The 17,518-nt window shown below is 42.0% G+C and overlaps 1 protein-coding gene across 2 annotated transcripts in view; it reads left to right on the forward strand.

Moving 5' to 3' along the window:
• The first annotated feature begins 437 nt into the window (after nucleotides 1-437).
• Nucleotides 438-17,518, forward strand: part of FAM117B (family with sequence similarity 117 member B) — an 84,831-nt gene continuing 67,750 nt past the window's right edge. The window contains exon 1 of one of the 2 annotated variants that reach the window (XM_081243279.1): nucleotides 438-1,217. In XM_081243279.1, coding sequence (XP_081099405.1) covers nucleotides 620-1,217 — 598 coding nt within the window. In that variant the 5' untranslated portion in view covers nucleotides 438-619. The remainder of the gene's footprint in view (nucleotides 1,218-17,518) is intronic. The other variant, XR_014016567.1, reaches the window with a different exon arrangement.

Below are 17,518 nucleotides of genomic sequence, written 5' to 3' on the forward strand. Positions count from 1 at the left end.
GGAAGTGAGTTTTGGGGGAAAGACCTCAGACTTCCCTGGGGACCGATTTGCTTCGGGACATTCCCTTTGGCAATATTCCAGAATCTGAGTCCCCAGGGCTCCCCCCTGTGGGAAGGGGAAGATGCGCGTGGCCAGGCGCGCGCGTACGCGTGTACACTCACGTGTACACTCACACGCGCGCGCGCACCCTACACATACACTCAGCCTGTTTCCTCCGCTCCTCCTCCCCCCGGGGGGGCGGGTCTCTTTCTCTTTAAAGAGCAGAAGGTCTCCTCGCAAACCCAGGCTCTCTAAGGCCCCGGGGGCCCGGGACCCGAGCTGCTCGCAGCCAATGGGCGCGGTGGAGCGGCTCGAGCGCGGCTGACGCTGCACCAATGGGCGCTCGCGGGGGGCGGGGGCAGTGGAGGAGACACTATTGTTGATGAGGAGGAGCGGCAGCGGCGGCGGCGGCTGCACCACCTCGTTGCTGCCGGTCGCAGCCCGGGCGCCCCCCGCACCTCGGACTCCGGCTTCGTCACCCGGTCGCGGGGGCCTTCCATCCGGTCTCGAGAATCCTCCCCCTGCAACCCAACAACAACAAAACCCCACGTCTCGCCCAGTCACCGGGGAGGGGGGGACCATGTCCCAGCGGGTGAGGCGCAATGGGTCCCCCACGCCGGCCGGCTCCCTCGGGGGCGGTGCGGTCGCCACGGCCGGGGGATCCGGGAGCCGCCTGCAGCCCATGAGGGCGACGGTTCCGTTCCAGCTGAAGCAGCAGCAGCAGCAACATGGCAGCCCCACGCGGAGCAACGGCGGCGGCGGCGGCAACAACGGCGGCTGCTGTGGTGGCGCCTCAGGCCCCTCGGGCGGCGGCGGCAGCAGTGGGGCCCCGCGCACCGCCTCGCGCAGCACAAGCCCCACGCGGGGCGGCGGGAGTGCGGCCGCGCGCACCAGCCCCACGGTGGCCACGCAGACGGGCGCGTCCTCGACGTCCACGCGAGGCACCAGCCCCACGCGCGGCGCCGCGCCCGGGGCCCGCGGGAGCCCCCCACGGCCGCAGCCCCCGCCGCCGCTGCTGGGCACCGTGTCGTCGCCTTCCTCGTCGCCCACCCACCTGTGGACAGGCGAGGTGAGCGCGGCCCCACCCGCAGCCCGCGTCCGGCACCGGAGGAGGTCCCCGGAGCAGAGCCGAAGCTCCCCGGAGAGGAGGAGCCCGAGCGCCCCTCTTTGCAAAGCAGGTACGTGCTGGGGGCCGCGCGAAGAGGGGAAGGCGACGGCGGGAAGGGGTCCCGGGCGCGCGCCGCTACCGCGCAGGGACTGCGGCGCTGCCGCGGAGCCGGGGTGGCCGGGGGGCGGGGCCTGGGCGGGGCCCGGGAGGTGCGGCCCAGCCTTGTCAGGGCCATCCCCGCGCCCCCTGCGCCGCTCCCTCCCCGGCTGTCTCATTCATGCCTCAGTCGGGCCTGCGTTGGTGCCCGTCCCTGGAGGTGCAGCCGCTAACCTTGTGCTTGGCCTGATGTGTTAATGATAAACCTGGGTTTCTGGCCGCCCGCTGGTTACTGCTTACCCTCCCTTGGGGGTGAGGCTAAGAGTGGTTTGTCACTTCAGTGACATGGTTAATGTTAGTATAGCACATATCTGCTGCTAAGTATTTCTCTTTCACAGAACAGTTTCAGATTTGGGGGATTTGAGTGCACTAGCATAGCAGGTTTGGTTGGGTCCCTGAAGAGACATGAGGCTCGGAGCATGTTAGCATTTACTAAGATTTGCTAAGTGGGTAGCAAGAAGTGAGAAGTAAGTTAAGCAAGATTCCTTTGGGGGGTTTATGGGCTTTGTATGAGGCTCTGGTGTATGTCTGTTACACTGATTTTGTGTTTAGGATGAAAACCTTTTTTTTTAAAAAAAAACAAGATCCAAGATTTGTCTCCTTGTTATTATTTTAGGGACCTAAAAATTGTTTTTCTCTAGACTTGGGAGCTTTTTTGGGGGAAAGTCCTGAATGGGGCTCTTGGGTTCCTTGGGAGTCATTCATAAAGAGGAACTCAAAAGAGAACTTCATATTGTGGAAATGGAAAGAAAAAATTTATCATCTGATTGCCTTCCTGTTAGAATCCACTGAAAAGAGAAATGGGTGGTTTTTAGCTTACGTATTAATACTGCCAACGTATACCTTTGTCTTTCCCTGTCTTGGGAATTTCTGTTAGAATCTTTAGGCAGAATGGCTGGATATTTCAGGAAGCTTAGCACAGTACTTCCTAACCAAATAGAACAGATGAAGTGGTTTCAAGGGTTCATTAAAAAATGCAGGGAGTGGGATGAGTCTTTTCTACTGTTTATTTTATCAAAGATTTTAGACAATGGATGTTTTCTGGGGAGAGAATTGCCCTGAAGAATGATCTATAGTGTTTTCTGACTAGAACAAGAGTACTGTTTTAAACCTTCTGAAAATGCAAAATGCTTTTTTTAAACTTTGTTAAAAGAACCCCCTCTTCCTCAAATAATAGCTATTGCTTACTGAGCTCCTCCTTATGGTGGATGATTTACCTACAGGATCTCATTTTAACTCTCACAGGAGGTTGTGAGAGGTGAAGTAACAGGTGGTGGAGTGGATATTAGGTACTCCAAAACCATGTCTTTTACATTATATCAAGGAGGTAGCTTGATGTGTAGGATAGAACCTGGGAAATACATAACATACCAAAGTGACATATGTGTTTAGGTTTTGAAGCAACTCTTAGTGGTATCTGGTGGACATAATTGCTTCAGTTTGCCTTCAACCTTCTGCAGCTGACATTGCGTGGCAGGTGGAAGGGAAGGAGAGCTGCTGAAGTGGGCAGTTAAGATGGAGGAAGGAGGTGGTGACCCCAGTCTGATAACAGAATCTGGCTACCCTCTCAACTATTTGACCTTTAAAGAAGCAGTAACCTAATGAAAGCTGGGTTAAGTATTAGCAGTGTGTGGAGGAAGGTGCTCTTTTCTTCTCATCGCTAGAAGGGCTTTATTTGCCGGGATCTCAGGCTCCTCCTGTGCCCACTCTTCATGTTTTCCAAAGCTTCTTTCCCTCAGATCTGTCATTCCGTACAGTATCATGCTGTAAAATTGACCCTTCTCATTAGCCCTCTCACTCCCCCCACCAAAAAAACCCCCCAAAATAAAAACTCTTTTTTCTCCAGTGCAGCACTCTCACCTAGGTGTGAAAAGGGATACTGCCTGTTACTAAGTTATACTGAAGTGAATGTCTGATAGCCTCCTTCCCAGGAATGTGTTTTTGTTTCACTCTAGTGAACTTCCATGCAGAGTGGGACAAATATTTTCTGATTTTGTCTTCATAGCACAAACTAGACCATTTGCTGTTTTTCTCAGACTCAATCTGGAAGAAAAGGAGAATCTTTTAAATTATGAGACTCCCTTTTAAAAATTTAAAAACATTTTTTTCTTATTTTTTAATTGAAGTACAGTTGATTTACAAAGTTTCAGGTGTACAGCAGAGACCCCTTTTTAAATTTAAAACATTTTAAAAAATATTTATTTTAAGTATTTATTTTTGGCTGCGTTGGGTCTTCATTGCTGCACGCGGGCTTTCTCTAGTTGCGGCGAGCGGGGGCTACTCTTTGTTGCCATGCGTGGGCTTCTCATTGCGGTGGCTTCTCGTTGCGGAGCATGGGCTCTAGGCATGCGGGTTTCCGTAGTTGTGGCTCTCGGGCTCAGTAGTTGTGGCTCGTGGTCTCTAGAGCACAGGCTCAGTAGTTGTGGTGCATGGGCTGAGTTGCTCCGCGGCATGTGGGATTTTCCTGGACCAGGCCTCGAACCTGTGTCCCCTGTATTGGCAGGCGGATTCTTAATCACTGCGCCACCAGGGAAGCTCTGAGACTCCCTTTTTGATTGAAGGAGATTACTGCCAGTTTGCAGCCTCAATGAAATGTAGACATGCTTATTGGTAGAGAGCAAGGGCCTACCTTATGAAGTAAACCTCATGTGGCTCAGATTCCAGGGTCCATCTGGATCAGGTTGTCAGCTTCTAGGTGTTTATAGGATGAATTGGATGCCCTAATCTTTGTTAGGAATCCAGTCCCCTATTTGAAGATCTCAGGATCTTTAGGGGGGTGTCCCTATACAGTCAGCTCCCTACCCAGTTGCTTTATTTCCCCAAGGTTAAAGCTAATCATTAGCTAATAGAGAACTTCCTTCACTTGATTTATTACTTTTTGGAAGTAGTTTCAAGCCCAGTGAAAATAAGTGGCGTTTAGAAATGTTAGTAAATAGAATAAAAGGTGGAGGAGGGCAATATATTTTATCTTCTATGTGCTGGGTGCTTTACGTATGTTATATATTAAAATAGGATTATCATCCCATTTCGTAAAGGAGCACAGGGAGCCTGCCTAAGATTACATAGGTGGTAAAGGGCAGAGGGAGGGAGACGCAAGAGGGAAGAGGTATGGGAACATAGGTATATGTATAACCGATTCACTTTGTTATAAGGCAGGAACTAACACACCATTGTAAAGCAATTATACTCCAATAAAGATGTTAAAAAAAAAAAAACCCAGAGTATTCAATATAAGGTAATCCAAGCACCCATTCGTGACAGGTATTTTAAACTTCCCACCTTCAGTGCCTGCCATCTCCACGGCAAAGTGGTTTGTTGTTAGGAACTGAGATATGCTTAGAAAAGGTAACTAGGCAACGGTGTTAACTGCAGATAAAATGGTGAAGAAGACAAAGAAGACAAAGTTTTTATGCCTTCCCTCCTTTTACCTGACTTTGTCTTACTCTATACAGTGTCAAATAGATATATTACAAATAGGTGGCATAAAGAGGATAGGAGCATAGGCTTTGGGTAGACATTCTGGGTTTTAATACCGTGTTCCACCACTTAGAAGCCATGTGATGTGGAGAAGCGATTAACTTTCTAACTCTTAACTTTCTCATTTGTAAGGTGATGATGATATTTACTTCATATGGTGCTAAGGATTAAATGAAAGAAAATTGAAAAATACTCAGCAGAGTACTTCAGTATAAAAGTTAGCTATTGTGTATCATACTAGTTTTGCTTTTAGTTTTAGTGGATGTAACATAAATTGCCAGTGTAGGCTTAGTTTTCATGGTTGTATGATATTTTGAGTTGCAAAGAACATCCAGAACTGTTTCTCAGAGTGTGGTCTGTGCCTTATCTGTACCAGATTCACTCAGGGTCTTTGTTAAAAATGCAAGTTCCCAGACCCTACTCCAGACCTTGAAAGTACCCCCCGCCCCGACCCCTTTGATTTTGCTGAACTCTAAATTTGAAAAACAGTCACTAGAAGCACTGAAGGGAAATAATTTGAAAACTCCTCATTAAAGAAAAGGGCATTAGTACAGTATGTACAAAAGTTATTTTTACAGTGTGGCTGGCTGATAGGTAGATAGCAAGTTGTGTTTTTGCTAATTTTCCCCTTACTTTGGATGTATTATGTTGTGTATGAATTTGGTTGTTTATTGAGGTGGGGGTGTGGCAAGAGCAACAACAAGAGATGGATTTCTCTGGACTAATAATCAGGAAGTAGAATAACAGAACTTCAAATTTGCAGCATCTTAGACTTCTGCTTTCTAGTACTTTGTGAAGTACACAACTTTAAGAATTAGGTGTTTCTCTAACATTTGAAGGATTGCTGGTAACTTCACACATTCAGGGGAATCCTTTTGGTTTATAATATTTATATTTTACAAACACTGAAGTTGAGGCAAGTAGAAACTTACTATTAATTCCGCGTCTTGGCTAGTAGAGTTTGTATTGAATTAAGTTCAATTCTGTAAGCTTTGATTGAAGAATGTAAAAGAGAGAACTCCAGAGACTCACAAACCAGCCATGTAAGATAGGTTCATAAGTATATAATATGAGTACTTTGGGCTCATAGAGAAGTGAGTAATTCTGTGGGGAGTGGGTATAGAAGTTCTGTCAGAGGAGATGGCTTTTGCTTTGGGTTGGAAAGAGAGGAACAGAACTTTACAGCTGGATCATAGAGGTGTGAAAATATACATATCATATTAGGTCCTGTGTCTTAAAATGTAGAGTATAGGATGTTGGGGATAAAAGAGAGCAAGCAGTCGAGAAAGAGAGTAGAAAGGTAAGTTTTCAGAATGGCCTTGAATAGGATATATGAATGTATCCCATGATTAATACCTCTGGAGCCAGATTGTCAGAGTTCAAATCTTGGCATTACTGCTTACTTAGTAGTAGCTGTTTAACTTTAGGCAAATTCACTTCACCTGTAAAATGGGGATGCTGACTAATAGTACAGCTGACCCTTGAACAAAGCAGGTTTGAATTGCCCTGGTCCACTTATATGTGGATTTTAAAAAAATAAATAGTACTACAATATGTATGATCCAAAGTTGGTTGAATCTGCACATGAGGAACTGTGGGACCAGATGGCTGAATCTAAAGTTATATGCGGATTTTCTACTATGCAGAGAGTCGGTGGCCTTAAACCCTCGTTGTTCAAGGGTCAACTATTAATATTTTACAATAGAGGATTGTTAGAAGGATAAAATCTTTGTAATCTCTTTGTGGGTGTAGGAAGGAATCTCTTGATATTAGCTATTTTCACATCATTTTTATCATCCTCTTCATCCAAGGGTTGAGACATTAAAAGTTAACTTGTTATATTAGTGGTATTTACATTCTTGGAATGCATAGTGTTGATAAATATTTAGAATGAATAGGCTATGAATTTGACATGGAGAAGACTGTAGGATAGTAACTCACAACGGCATCGAGCACATGAATTTAAGTGCTATGGCAGTGGGAATGGCGAGGATAAAAGAGATTGAGGAGACTTGGATTCAGTACAGTAACCTGTTGGATGTAGGGACTGAGAAAGGAGGAGTTGAGGGTAATAGTTGATTATCTTTTTTTTTTTTTTTTTTTTGCGGTACGCGGGCCTCTCACTGTTGTGGCCTCTCCCATTGCGGAGCACAGGCTCCAGACGCGCAGGCTCAGCGGCCATGGCTCACGGGCCCAGCCGCTCCGTGGCATGTGGGATCTTCCCGGACCGGGGCACGAACCCGTGTCCCCTGCATCGGCAGGCGGACTCTCAACCACAGCATCACCAGGGAAGCCCTGATTATCTTAATTGAGATAGGCGACACAGTGAGGAATGCTGGTTTGGGAAGAGAACAGTGAGTCCAGTTCTGGACATACTTAGTTTGTGCTCTCAGGACATCCAGATAATTTTCTAAATTGTGGCAAGATAGTTTTAGAACTTGGGAATACAGATTGGAGGCAGAAAATTGGCGCTCATTTATTTCGGCTCAGTAAACATTCGTTTAACCCATACTTTATGCTAAGCATTTGCACGTGGGCGATACTTGAAATGACTAATCACTAGGTTGGATAAGATGATAGGAGAATGCTGAGGATACAACTCTGGGAGAAAACAAGCATTTTAAGAGTAGAAAGAAAAGTCAGTGAATAAGCCTGAGAATGTGGTGGTAGAATAGTGTTGAGAAAGCCAAAAGAAAGATTTGGATTTCAAGGAGGAGATGATAAAGATTTTCAGATTCTCTGAAGATAACAAGTATGCTGAGCCTGGAGAATAGACTTTGGAATTTGGCATTTCGGTTCCGTTGCTGACCTTTGAGTAGCATGTTGGGGGCACAAATCAGATTAAATTGGTGGGTGAGGAAGTAGAGGTAATGATTATAAATTACTCTTTTTTTTAAGATTTTTTTTTTTTTTTTTTTTTTTTTTTTTTTGCGGTATGCGGGCCTCTCACTGCTGTGGCCTCTCCCGCTGCGGAGCACAGGCTCCGGACGCGCAGGCTCAGCGGCCATGACTCAGGAGCCCAGCCATTCTGCGGCATGTGGGATCTTCCCCGACCGGGGCGCGAACCTGTGTCCTCTGCAACGGCAAGCAGACGCTCAACCACTGCGCCACCAGGAAAGCCCTAAGATTTTTTTTTTGATGTGGATCATTTTTAAAGTCTTTATTGAATTTGTTACAATACTGCTTCTGTTTTATGTTTCGATTTTTTTTGGCACGAGGCATGTGGGATCTTAGCTCCCCGACCAGGGATTGAACCCACACCCCCTGCACTGGAAGGCGAAGTCTTAACCACTGGACCGCCAGAGAGGTCCCTAAATTACTCTTATGGAGTATAAATTACCCATATGTCACTGTAAGGAAGGAATATGACAAAACAGGATGAAGAATTGAGCTAAGTTCATTTGTTTATAGGATGGGGAGAACTTCAGCATGTTTTATAGGTTTGGGGAAAAGATTCACAGGAGAATGAACGATTGCAGGTTCAAGAGAAGGAAATAATAGATGGAGCAAGGTCATGGAAAATGTGAGAGGCAGTGGAATCCAGCACATGGTGTAGTCAGGGAATCTCAGAAACGACTAAGGTCACTTCTTTCTCTGAGGATGGAGAGGAGGTAAGCGTGGGTTAAGATAACTCAGCAATAGACAAGAGGGGAATTGAGAAAGTAAGCTATTTCCATCTCCAAACTACTTGAAGAAATAGCATGTTTGTCAAATACTGTATTTTAAATTTTAAATTCTATTTTTATCAAAGAACATGTATATAATTTAAAATGTCATATGGCACTAAACTTATAATCAAATAAAGTGTTTCCCTGCCACATCTCTCTCCACTCCCACTTCTTGCCTCCTAGAGATAGCCACTTTCACCTCTTAGTGGTTTCTTCTGGTGTTGACCTACATATTTCTAAATAACATACTGATACTGATTTAGAATTTCCTTTTTAAAAATTAATTAATTAATTCATTAATTTTGGGCTGTGTTGGGTCTTCGTTGCTGTGCTCAGGTTTTCTCTAGTTGCAGCGAGCGGGGGCTTCTCTTGTTGCGGAGCACGGGCTCTAGGTGTGTGGGCTTCAGTAGTTATGGCTCGCGGGCTCTAGAGCGCAGGCTCAATAGTTGTAGCACACAGGCTGAGTTGCTCCACGGCATGTGGGATCTTCCCAGACCAGGGCTTGAACCTGTGTCCCCTGCATTGGCAGGTGGATTCTTAACCACTGCACCATCAGGGAAGCCCCTGCTTCAGGATTTCTTTTTTCAGTTTTATGTATTATATAATGACTTCCTACTTTGGAAAAATGTAGACTTAGATCCCTTATTGCCATCCTGTCCAATCCTTGCATTGTAGTTACAGCACTCTTGGTTAAGTTTTTGTTAATTGTGGTATGCTACAATTATATTTCCTTTCTTTATAACTTAAGCTCCTTGAAATTGAAAAAGCTTTTTGTTTGCTTCAATTTCTATGTACCTAAGACTAATTCATCCCCAAACTTTCGATAACAAACTTTCTTTTAAGTATTTGAAACACATCAGGTATTTTGTCAGTTTTACTTTTTTGCTTGAAGATAGCCTTTCTGGAATCTTCTATCCTGCTATTCCAAACTGGCTCACATTGATTTCTAGGTCTGTAGCATAGCTATTGCCTTGGAGCTTCTCTGGGAACTCCTTCACCTCTCCTGTTTTGGACATCCTGATCTCTGGAACTTGTTTTACTGGAGCATAACCTCCAAAATTTTTTAAGACTTTGAACGTCTATATATGTCTTTGCACTTAATGGTTTAACTGGGTATAGAATTCTAGGTTGAAAATAATTTTTCTACTGAAGGTTGAAAGGACTTCATCTTTTCGGTTCTAGAATTGCTTTGAGAAGTCTGATGCCATTCTGATTCTTAGTCCTTTGTATGTAATGTGTGTGTGTGTGTTTGTGTGTGTATGTTGTTTGTTTTATGGAAGCATTACCACCATTCTGAAATGATTGCCTTGGTGTAGGGTGTTTTTTTTTTCTGTTTTTATTTTTTCCCCATTCAGAGTGCTAGTTACTCTGTGGAATTTTTCAATCTCGAGACTGTTTCTGGGAAATTTTCTTCTATCATTTCTCCTTTCTGTTATCTTTGTTTTATATTTTTGGAACCACTGCTATGTAGGACCTCTTGGATTGACCTACAGTTTTCTTATTTCTGTCCTAGTTTCCATCTCTGTATCTTTTTGTTTTTCTTTCTAGCAGATTTATTTTCTATCATTTTAATTGATTTTTAAATTTTAGCTGTAGTATTTCATTTTTCAAGAGAACTTAATGTTACTTTTTCTTCTCAGTATCTTCTAAATTATTCCTTGTCTTGTCAGTGTCTTCTCAAAATATTTATAAAAGGTATAAATACCCTCAAAGTTTTCTCTTGCCTTCTGCATTATCCTCAGAGCCCTTTTTGTCTTGAGCTTTGTCTTTCATGTTGGAACCTTTCCTTAGTTTTCTGTTAATAATTAAATAAGACACAAAATTGCTGATTAGGTTTTCAGTCTGTCTGGGTCAGGCTGGTAGACTGGAGGATCTTAAAGTAGAACGATGATGCTGGGTCTCTCAAATGTAGTTGTTTTCCCTTCTCTTGGGCCAGGTTCCCCTGGGTAGAGTCCTACAATATCAGGCCTGAGGATATGTCTTGTGTCCTGAAATACAAAGCCTGTCTAGTTAGTCTCTCTCACGAAGTTTCTCCCAATCTTTTTGCTCTGGAGAAACCCTTGGAATGATTTCCGTTTCTCAGGGAACCCCTGCGTTAGTGATCAGTAAGTTGAGATATGATAAAGTAATAGTGCTGTTCTGAGTACAGACTGATTTCTTTGTGGATCGTTTTATTTGGCCAATTTATACGCTTATTCATTTTGTATAGTTTTCACCTCTACCCTTCTTGGACAAAAACATAGTTAAGCTTAGCTTACCTTTCTTGAAATTAATTCCTTTTCGTAGATTTTCTTCTATAACTCATAAGGCAACCACAGTATGTTGTGATTAAATAATTGGCTTAAGCCAAATGGGATTTAACTTTTCTAAAGGTAGGCTCAGTAGATTTAATTTAAATAAAGTTAGTAAAGTTATTTTTTTACAGTGTGAAAATTTATTGGCAAGGTTGTACAGTAAAGCTACTAAAGAGATAAGCCATTGTTTAAGAGTTTGAAAAATTTCCTTGAGTAACTTGCCATGTCTCAAATACAGGTTTAGCAGAATTATTGTGCACATATGTTGATTTCTTGACCTCATTGGTACTCTGTACATAAAAATTGATATGTAAGAAATTTATCTCTTTAAGGTAAAACGTGTTCTTGGGTTGTGTGTGTGTGTTTTCTGTACCTATAGTCAGTTCTGAGTTGAACTTGAAATGAGCACACCCACATTTCGTTTTCAAATGAAATGAAACCTTTCTTTCCTAGCTCTTGATGTTTGTTAAACAAAAAGTTTGTTTATTCATATAAGAAGTTGAAAATGCAGCAAGTTATTCATTGCTTTCCTGTGAATGACAGGATACTTTTCTTTCCACAGAAATCTGGGACTTGTATCAGGGCAGATCAGGAAATCTTAATTTGAGTTTATAATCGGACTACATTTAGACTGGTACCACTTAGACATCTGCTTTCAAAACTTTGTTGAAACCTCTTTTCTGCTGTTGCCTCCTTTCCTGTCTGTTGCCCTTGTGAGTTACACGTTTTTATTCCTTCAGTATTATTTTAAATTTATTTATTTTTGGCTGTGTTGGGTCTTCGTTGCTGTGCGCGGGCTTTGTCTAGTTGCGGTGAGTGAGGGCTACTCTTCATTGCGGTGCGCAGGCTTCTCGTTGCGGTGGCTTCTCTTGTGGAGCACGGGCTCTAGGCGCGCGGGCTTCAGTAGCTGTGGCATGTGGGCTCAGTAGTTGTGGCTCGTGGGCTCTAGAGCACAGGCTCAGAGCTGTGGCGCACGGGCTTAGTTGCTCCACAGCATGTGGGATCTTCCCGGACCAGGGCTTGAACCCGTGTCCCCTGCATTGGCAGGCGGATTCTTAACCACTGTGCCACCAGGGAAGCCCCAGTATTATTTTAATAGGAAGTCTTTGCTACTGTTTCTTATAAAGCTAGCATGCAGTCAAGGTGAAATTATCTATAGTTTATTCCAAAACAAAAATCTATATAGCATTTTTAATTGACCTATGCTTCTTTATGAGCTAGTGTAAAATTCTTTCGCAAGTAAATTTAAATTTTGGGGGGAGTTCTTGCCTCCAAGGGGCTGATTCTGGAATTGTATGCTTTACAGTTTACTTACCAGCATGTATTCCTCTTTCTTTCCTTCCCCTCTTTTCCTCCCCTTCCCCTGCCTCCCTTTCTTCCTGCCCTCCCTCCCTCTCTCCCTCTTTCTTTCTTCCTTTTCCTTCCTTCCTTCCTTTTCTTTTCTTTCTTTCTTCCCTTCCTCCTTTCCTTCTTTCTTTCTTTCTTTCTTTCTTCCGCCCTTCCTCCTTTCTTTCTCTTTCTTTCTTTCTTTCTTTCTTTCCTTCCTTCCTTCCTTTCTTTCTTTCTTTTTCTTTCTTTTCTTTCCATGCAGGTAATATATGCACATGATAAAAATTATAAGTGGTAAAAGAAAATACAATATGCACTCTCCCCCTACTTGCCTTAAATTCGTTCTTCTCAGAGAAATCCAGTTACCTGTTTCTTTTGCATTATTTCACATTTATTCTATGTGCATACAAATGTATGCATATGTGACTTTACATATAGGTATATTATGGACCATATGTTATTTCATCAGGCTTCTGTTTTGTTATTTAGATCATTTCCAGTCTTTTGCTGTTAAATGGTCCTGTGTTGAACATTCTTATTTATACTTCTTTGTGCAATTATAAATGAGCTTATCTGTAGGATAAATTCTTAGAAATGAATTTCTTGGTCAAAGATGTACATTTTTCTTTCTATTGTAAAATTTATTTCAGGAGTTGATATCAGTTCAGACTTTAATTCCAAGATCCTGTTTCTTTTTTCCTGTCTTCTTTTGGATTACTTTTTATATTTCATTTTATCTCTACTATTAGTTGTCAGTTACACCTTTTTTCATTATACTCTTGGTGGTTGTGCTACAGCAGCGCTTTCCAAAAGAACTTCCTGCAGTGATGGAAATGTTCTGTATCTGTGTTATCTAATAGTTCATGTTAGAACCTTATATTAATATACTTCCATTTCCCACCTCCCATCTTTTGTGCTGTTGTCCACTATTTTGCTTTTCTGTTATAAATTCCACAGTGCATTGTTACTCTTTTTACTTTAGATGGTTAATTATCTTTTAAAGCAATTAAGAATAAGAAAAACATCTTTTAGCTTTATTCTCATTTTCACCACACTTAATTTCTTTGTGTGAAATAGGGTGGTTGTAGTGTGAATGAAGAAAGGATTATTTGAGAAGCAAAGAATTGATAGGACTTGTTAACTGATTAGATTTGAGGGGTGAGGAAGATGAGAGAGCATAATTACGGCTGAGATTTCGAAACTACCTGGGGGTTGAGTTAATAATGTTGTTATTAACTGGTTTCATAAATGCTGTTATCTTCCATATGCATACATAGTAGGCCATGGACTCTTGGGGCATAATGCACTAAAATTTTTAACACTTCAAAAGTAACAAATAATAATATGGAAAACTTGGAAGATAAAAAAAAGTCTTTTTTTTTTCTCCCTGTATATACCCTTCCAATTTACTATACTTAAAATTTTGTGATTGTTGGGGACTTCCCTGGCAGTCCAGTGGTTAAGACTTCTCCTTCCAATGCAGGGGGTGTGGGTTGGATCCCTGGTCAGGGAGCTAAGATCCCACATGCCTTGAGGCCAGAAAACCAAAACAAAACAGAAGCAATATTGTAACAAATTCAATAAAAACTTTAAAAATGGTCCACATCAAAAAAATCATTAAAAAAATTTTTGTAATTGTTATTTTACTTGCTGTTCTACTGGGATTTACTGAGATCTATCTAGTATTTTCTGGAAAACCATTTCGCATTAATTATGTTTTTCCATTTTGCATGTATACTGATATTTTTAAAGGTAAGGACAAGTGTTGTCTGTTTACGTTATTTTAGAACCCATGCTCACTCTGTGCAGAGCAACTCAAAAGGCATTGAGAAGACGTCCTGACCTTATGGACTTCAGAATTAGAGAGACAATATGGATTTTTGTAATAGTCAAGGGTTAATAATAAAAATAAGAAAATATATAGTATTACTGAGAAGAGTAGTACTTAAGTGCAAAAGCTTGATATGGCCCTGTGGGACTCTGTCATGATTCTGAGTGCTTTGTGTGCAGTCAGGAATTGCTAGGTGACTTGTAGGATAGACATTCTTCACTTCTCTAGAAAGCAGTTGCCATTAATGCTATCCCTAGGAATTCCTGGAAAGTCTACTCCTGGAAATAGATTTAGTGTCACAGGAATGCTTTTATTCGACTTCAGAGATGTCTCCATTGTATAAGGAAGAATTAGGACCCACACCTTTGGACAATCTCCCTACCAATTAAACTCCCCCCCACCATATGTATGGCCTACCCAGTACCTCCCTTGTAATTAAATCTGTCACTGTCTCCCCTCAGTTGGGGTAAAATGCAAGATTTAAATGAGACCCAATAAAAACATTGTTCAAATGAATGAATGGATGGCTGTGAAGCCTTGTCACAGTTAGACTTCATACCTTTTCTTTAGTTTTATCAATTCAGTGTGTATGACAGAGTACATCATTGTTTTCATTTGTATTTCCTTACATATTTCCTGGGGTCATGGAGAGTATTTAAGATAATATATTTAATTACCTCATATAGTAGCCATGTAATACAATTTAATAAGAAATAATAGCTGTTATTAATAACAGGGTTGAATATTCTTTTTATTTATTTTATTTATTTATTTTTTGGCCACGCTATGTGGCTTGTGGGATCTTAGTTCCCTGACCAGGGTTGAACCTGGGCCACGGCAGTGAAGGCACCTAGTCTTTTTTTTTTTTAAAGGTCACTTTAATTAATTAATTAATTTATTTATTTATGGATGCGTTGGGTCTTCGTTTCTGCGCAAGGGCTTTCTCTAGTTGTGGCAAGTGGGGGCCACTCTTCGTCGCAGTGCACGGGCCTCTCACTGTCGTGGCCTCTCTCGCTGTGGAGCACAGGCTCCAGACGCGCAGGCTCAGTAGTTGTGGCTCACGGGCTTAGTTGCTCCGCGGCATGTGGGATCTTCCCAGACCAGGGCTCGAACCCATGTCCCCTGCATTAGCAGGCAGATTCTCAACCACTGCGCCACCAGGGAAGCCCCAAGCACCTAGTCTTAACCACTGGACTGCCAGGTTATTCCTGAATATTCTTTTTAAATGCTTGTTCACTGTTTATGTGACATATGTTAATTCTGTTTGTATCTGTTGACTCACCATTTTACTCACTGAGGATGTAATTAACTTTTTTAGCTCTTACTGTTTTTGAAAGGTTTGCCTTATTTGGGCAGGTGTGTGGGGTGTCAGGTTTATTGAGGTATAATTTACATACACTAAAATTTATCCTTTTCAATATACTTTTTAAAAAATTATTTTATTTTATTTTTAATTGAAGTATAGTTGACTTACAGTGCTGTGCCAATCTCTGCTGTACAGCAAAGTGACTCAGTTATACATATATAGACATTCTTACGATATACTGTTGTTTGAATTTGGACAAAGAACACAGTTGTATAATCACAACCACCATCAAGGTATAGAACATTTCTATCACCCATAAAGTTTTCTCATGCTTTTTTTTTTTTTGTGGTACGCGGACCTCTCACTGTTGTGGCCTCTCCCGTTGCGGAGCACAGGCTCCGGACGCACAGGCTCAGCGGCCATGGCTCACGGGCCCAGCCGCTCCGTGGCATGTTGGATCTTCCCGGACCGGGGCACGGACCTGTGTCCCCTGCATCGGCAGGCGGGCTCTCAACCACTGCACCACCAGGGAAGTCTCTGTTTTTGTTTTTAATGTGCAGGACCATTTAAGAATTACGTCTTTTTGGAATTGACCCTTTCATCATTATGCATTTTCTTTTGGCTTAGGTCATTTTCTTTGTTCTGAAGTCCACTTTGATTAGTGTTTGGAATAGTGGCTGGTGAGGAGATACGGATATGTAGTGAAGTGGACGTCTGGCATGGCTCACCCACAGGATAGTGGATAAGGTTATAGAATAATAGTAAGGAAGATAGTAGTAATGTTAGAAGTAAAACCACTATCAAAGCAGCAGACAGATGCCTGGTCAAAACTACTAGGTTCTAAAACTTTTCTTGAGCAGCACCTGTCACATGAGTGGGCAGAACTACCCTACACGCCTAAACTTTGGTTTATCTAGAATGTAAACATTTAAGAAGCACAATTTAAAAAAAAATTCTGTTTTATCTTTCTAAAGAGAGATTAGTAATAGAAATTCTCTTCTGACATAAGGATTTATTTAAAAGAATGTTATAATGTGTAGTATAGAGCAGTGAATTTTGGATCTGATTTTCATTATTTTTCTGTATCAGCAAAGAGAAAGGAAAGGAAGTAATACTTGAATTCATGCACCATGCATTGGATGCATGCCTCAAAATTAGGCTGTATCTGTTCCCATTTCATAAATGAGGATACTCAGGCCCAGGAAGTTAAGTAATGTAGTGTTTTAAAGAGTTACTAAGTGTGGGATTTTGACTAATGGATATTTAGTTTTGAGGCCCCTGTTTTTTAAATCTTGTCACTGTATTATGTAATATTACGTACATATTTGGCCAATACTGAGTACCTATTATGAATAGGTATCATACAAAGCTGGATGGGTTGAAAGAACACAAAAATAAAGCACAGAATATACTAGATGTTCCTCCCTTCTTGCTTCTAGTTGGAAGAGTATCTAGTAGAGCCTTTAAGACTGCCTAGTATAGGATTGCCTTTAGTCTTAAGGGAAGGATAGAGAATAAATGCACTGGATGGAGTGACCTGGGAAAATTGGTTAGAACAGGTTGGAAAAAAGGGCATTTTAAGTAGAAATATTTTTCAGCCTTTTAAACTCACATCTTGATTTGGTAAACACAAATATTATGCTGTGATGTTAGAAATTTCAAAACGAACATAGTTTAAAAAATAGAGCAGTGGTGATTCTAGGAGAAAAAAATTTTAATTCCTAAAAAACACATACTTTTCTAAATCAGTCATGTAATATCAGTGTGCATGGGTCTGCTTACTTGCCAGTAGGCTTGCCAATCCCACATAGTGTGGAATCTGAGTTTTTTTAATTTATGGAAACCTGATTTTATTGCCAGAAGTACAATAAAAAAAAAATATGAGCTTTGTAAAATAACTTATCAAGAGAGGATAAAGTTTGCTGCTTTTTTTTTTTTTTTTTTTGTGGTATGCGGACCTCTCACTGTCGTGGCCTCTCCTGTTGCGGAGCACAGGCCCCGGATGCCCAGGCTCAGTGGCCATGGCTCATGGGCCCAGCCGCTCTGCGGCATGTGGGATCTTTCTGGACCGGGGCACAAACCCGTGTCCCCTGCATCGGCAGGCGGACTTCCAACCACTGCGCCACCAGAGAAGCCCTGGCAGGAGGATTCTTAACCACTGCACCACCAGGGAAGCCCAAAGTTTGCTTATTTTTTGGGCAGTAAACTAGAAGACATTTCCCCCTGAAATTCTCCAAATTTTTTTTTTTTTTTTAGCATATTCAAAGTTATGCAGCCATAACCATTATATAATTGCAGGACACTTTCATC

The sequence above is a fragment of the Mesoplodon bidens genome (genome assembly GCF_964165515.1).
Source record: "Mesoplodon bidens genome assembly, chromosome: 8".
Lineage (NCBI taxonomy): Eukaryota > Metazoa > Chordata > Mammalia > Artiodactyla > Ziphiidae > Mesoplodon > Mesoplodon bidens.